Source organism: Lactuca sativa, chromosome 4 (assembly GCF_002870075.4).
Source record: "Lactuca sativa cultivar Salinas chromosome 4, Lsat_Salinas_v11, whole genome shotgun sequence".
Taxonomy (NCBI): Eukaryota; Viridiplantae; Streptophyta; class Magnoliopsida; order Asterales; family Asteraceae; genus Lactuca; species Lactuca sativa.
Window position 1 is genome coordinate 1,202,864 of NC_056626.2, and position 5,359 is coordinate 1,208,222.

General features: G+C 27.7%; 1 protein-coding gene across 2 annotated transcripts in view; it reads right to left on the minus strand.

The window, feature by feature from the left end:
- Positions 1 to 722: 722 nt before the first annotated feature.
- LOC111920465 (protein LAX PANICLE 2) overlaps positions 723 to 5,359 on the minus strand; it is a 9,601-nt gene continuing 4,964 nt past the window's right edge. Inside the window, exon 4 of one of the 2 annotated variants that reach the window (XM_023916042.3) lies at positions 723 to 1,213. In XM_023916042.3, coding sequence (XP_023771810.1) covers positions 1,055 to 1,213 — 159 coding nt within the window. In that variant the 3' untranslated portion in view covers positions 723 to 1,054. Of the gene's footprint in view, positions 1,214 to 3,447; positions 3,808 to 5,359 lie in introns of those variants that run through there. The other variant, XM_042900788.2, reaches the window with a different exon arrangement.

The following is a 5,359-nucleotide window of genomic DNA, read 5'->3' on the forward strand; positions in this document are numbered from 1 at the left end:
TATTTTGCTTTTGTGGTGTTAGCACCTCTAAAATTCCATGTATAATATAGGTGGGAAATCATCCGTTCTTATATGAAGATTTATTTGGTTATTTTTGTTGTATTATAAACATTTATAGCATTTGCCTTTTCTTTTGTCTAATTGGATATTATTATATTTCATTTTAAAAATGACATTTAATATTTCAATAATTTCTTAATTATTGACCCTTTTTTTTGTTTAAAAGGCTAAATCAGTGACGACCTGTTACAGTCACTAATTAGATAAGCCAGTGACCACTTTCTATGGTTACTAATCGGATAAAACAGTGACGACTTTTATTGGTCACTAAGTAGATAAAATAATGACGACTTTCATTGATTAGTGACAACATTTAGTTACGAAGCGGGTCGTCACAAATTTAGTGACGGCTATATTTTAGTCACTGTTTAATGACCATATTTATATCTGGTCACTAAATTGGTTTTGTGACGGACCTATAGTGACGAAAAGTAACGACCGAAATTTTGGTCACTAAATCATTTAGTGACGACTCATTCTATTGTTAGTGACCATTTCATTTTGGTCACTAATTTGCATATTTTTGTAGTGACTCTGGTTGTCATCAACTACTAACGCTTAGAGTAGGCAAGTGTTTTGCATGAGACTTGTATAAAGTCATAAAGGTCAAACTCCAACATTATAAGCATTTGATAAGATACGAAGAAACCTTTAGAAGTGGATTGATATCATCCTATGCCAAACTGAATATAATAAATTAAGTATATGAAAAAATTATTCTACGATTTTACACTCGACAAAAAAACGTTTAGTACGAATCCCCACACAAATCCATATCAGGTTAGGGGTATCTTGAAACAATTCCCTTGATGACACTACTACAAAAGTACTAATTAAGGAAGGGTATAAAAGATAATCAAATGAACATATGGATGAAAGAAGAATGAAAACCCACAAGAATAATGAAGGGAAACAAGGGGATAAAAAAATTTCCCATAATTTAGCAGTGTTACAAAGACGTGGGTATAGACGAGATTTAATATAAGTTGAGTGGTCATGCTATCCTGCCGTAGTTGAGCAGCATGAGGTGATCAATGGTGGCTGAGGAGTGAGGAAACACAACTTCGTTTCTTGGACTATTCCAAATGTTATCTCTTACATGTTGTAGCGTCATGAAGGGCAAAAGTTGTTGTCCTTTACATGTTATTTCTACCTGTTTTTTCACGAGCAAAAACTTGAGTTACATGATGATGATACCATTAGGAGCAGCTGGTTGATGGTATAACGTAATAAACAACATAAAATAGTATCCGATAAAGAAATAAATAAAAAATAAGAGTCGTACATGCAATGTAATGTAATCTTTGATTGATTATGTATGCATGAGGATAGGCTTTGTCAGAGGAGTATTGGCGGAGGGTCCTACACCTTAAGTATATTGGGTCCAACTATCCACTAATTCCTGAGAAAAATGTCTTTTTCTAGAAAGTTTATGTCTTTTTTCATTCCGAATTTTTGGTATTAATTTGAATTCATGACTTGTTCAGTGTGAAACATCGATCGCAACAACTCTAGTTCAAACACAAACATATGCATATTTAACTTTAGATGATAAACTTATAACCAAAATAAATAAAGCGTGCATATATATGGAGGGTGACGCAAAAAAAATATGGATTTTTTTTTATATCAAAGAACAAAACTAGTATTTAAGCACCAATTTTGAGATAATAATGACTGGCCATCAACTAGATATTCAACTTCAACAATTTCAGTAGATCGTTTGTTGTGGATGTGATAATAAGTAAAATAATATATCGAGAGTTTTTGGAAAGGTGAATTAATAATATTATTTTTTTCACTAAGTAAACAATTTGTGAACCACATCAAAGAAAATTTGCGAGATTGTTTTTAATGGGAATGGGAATGGAAATGAAGTTTAATCATATGTATAGAATATAGGAGGGGAGGGGGACCCCACCACAGACTTTTCTCTCAAGCCACAATCATCATTCCTTTAGACTACTACTTTCTTTTAGTGATTAATTAAGTGCCCATTACTTCTATACAAATTCTTTAAATGGTGACCGATCCAACAACCACGGCGAGGAATCGATTTTTTTAAATCTTTATTCTCGGTTATTTTGCTTACAAAAAATTGTATCTACACAGCATCATCATCTACCAATCTCATGCACGTCTCTATATCTCTCTCCTTCCGTTCGCCATACGATAAATAGTATTTTATATGATGTCAAATATTCTCCCATCAATAATATAGTTCTCTCTCTCTCTCTCTCTCTCTCTCTCTCTCTCTATATATATATATATATATATATATATATATATATATATATATATATATATATATATATATATATATATATATATATATATATATATTTTGTGCGTTTGGTGTTCATCTAGTAACTACGAGCTATATGATTGATACAAAGTTAATTAAGTTATTGGATCTAATCATGTTTCAAATTTCTATTTCGTTATTTATGCATGCATTCCATTCAACACACGTTAACGACAATTGTTAAACAATTAGTAAAATATTTTTGTTATATATATATATATATATATATATATATATATATATATATATATATATATATATATATATATATATATATATATATATATATATATATATATATATATAGGGCTAGGTTAAATTGTTTTTTACATTTATTGTGTACTAAAATGCACCAATAGAAATTTAATAAAATTATATTATTATTTAATTAAATAATGATAGATATTAAATGGTTTCCATAATTGTATATATATTAAATGATATCAATAATTATAATTTTCTCTTTATAGAAATTAATTAAATTCGTCATTAATGTCAGTAATAACATTCTTTCAGAATGAATTTTTATCTACGTTTTTATGTCAGCAATAAAATTATTTCAAGAATCACTCATTTAAAATACAATAAAGTTGTATGGAATATGAAAAATTAAGGTGTATTCTAATAGAATATATTATTGTTGACATTAATGACGAATTAAATTAATTTCCATAAAAAAAAATTATGAATATTGATATCATTTAATATACATTTAAAGGAATTATATATATATATATATATATATATATATATATATATATATATATATATATATATATATATATATATATATATATATATAAATAGTTTGGTCGTTGGATTGTTACATGGAATATATTACCAAACAAGCAAACGATAACACTAATCATTTGTTAGTTTAGTGAGAAATTAAATATATTTTTATATTTTTTTCCTATTTATATTTCTATCAATATAAAATGGTGACAAATGTTATATTTAGAAAGCATTATTTATATTTTATCACATTCTTATTATTTTAAATAGATACTAAGATAAATAGAAAGAAAAATAAAAGAATGTTTAATTTCTTTTTAGTGTATATTTTAAGAAAAAAAAAAATCTTTTACATAGTATAATAGTGTTGGTATATGCATTTATGTTATGATTAGAATGTTGAAGGTTCATGCATGGAGGTCGTAATAATGCATGCGTTGCTTAACAATAAAAAACAAATGATATGTTTTCAACAAGTGGAATGATTCTGTGGTAGATTTTTACGCTACTCTTTTCATGCATTGCTTATCCCCCACGTAAAATACAATTTCATTTTCATTATCTGTGAAATCATAAAGATTCTGTCTTTTTCTACTTCTTGTTTTATTTTATTTTATTTTTCAATTTATTTTATACCTAAAATATATATCATCCATCTTTTCGTGGAAGTGCAGCACTTAGAAGGTGTTATGATGGAACCACAATCCCTGCAAAAAGATACGAGTAGGTGGGTCCTGACGCTCATACAACATCTAATGACGGATCATATATATATATATATATATATATATATATATATATATATATATATATATATATATATATATATATATATATATATATATATATATATATATATATATATATATATATATATATATATATATATTACATTTTCAATGGTTTCTGCTGAGTTGCAGCATGCGAAAGCATGACGAAACCAAAACCCTCCCTCTCGCACTATATGTGTCGACAAGGACAGGGTCCATAATATTCTGATTTCTGTGGCCCTACGACCGATCAATGTTTTCTCCAACTTTTATGTAAGAGATATGAGACATGGGTTAGTTTGGGTTAGTGCATGCGTGCGTGCGTGCCTGCCTTTCAACCTTTTCTTAAGTTCTCTGTACGTGTATACATTTACGGTTAATTCAACCTAGTTAATGGAGGTTTTCTGCATCATGATTTAATCTTAAAGTCAAATTGACATTATCAAACAGATATGACCATTACATATATACTTTTCTCTCTCTCTCTCTCTCTCTCTCTCTCTCTCTCTCTCTCTCTCTCTCTCTCTCTCTCTCTCTCTCTCTCTCTCTCTCTCTCTCTCTCTCTCTCTCTCTCTCTCTCTCTCTCTCTCTCTCTCTCTCTCTCAAAAAGAAAAAAACAATAACTTCTACTCATATTCTACATATGCGTACGTAATCACGTATGTCCACATTTTTTACTATATTGTTCTATAAAAGCCGTTCAACATAAATTATTATTTTCTTAACAAGTCGATTTCAAAGTAAATAAGCTTACACACATCTGTTTACCTCATACAAATTACATACGATCCTACGACAAATAACATATATAGCAGCATACAATTTTTACAAGTTTACGGGGTAGAAATGTAATTGTCGTTAACCTAGTAATTTTTTTATTGATTTGAAAAAAAAAACAAAAACAGAATGTATAAAATAGATTTATATACATCTAGTTATGATTACATGGTTGACGATGGAAAGACGTGCCTGACGACATGGGAATGGAGATATATATGGTCACCTAATCCATCTATTATATAATATAATTATGTTGTAACAGCAGGATGGATATATATATATATATATATATATATATATATATATATATATATATATATATATAGTTTAGAGGTAATAATTATTAACATGGTTTGTTTCTTTAAAAATTAGATAGACCAGAACTTAAAAAGAAATTAAATATCCATATATATTATTTTTCATATGAAATTTTGATAAATATTATATTTTAATAAAATTTATAATACTTTAAAGACATTTGTCATAATTTAAATTTGGTAGAATGCTAATTAAGAGGATAAGTAAGAAGATATTTAACGTGTCAAACTTAAATCAAAACCAAAACCATGTTTTATTATTCTAACTACTTTAATTTAACCGTATATCTCCTTTACGGCATATCAAGAGGTTGACCTTTGTGTTAATTATTAACTAACAATTTCAAATTAATACTAATATAACCTAGTATTCTATAAAAGATGCCAAAGAG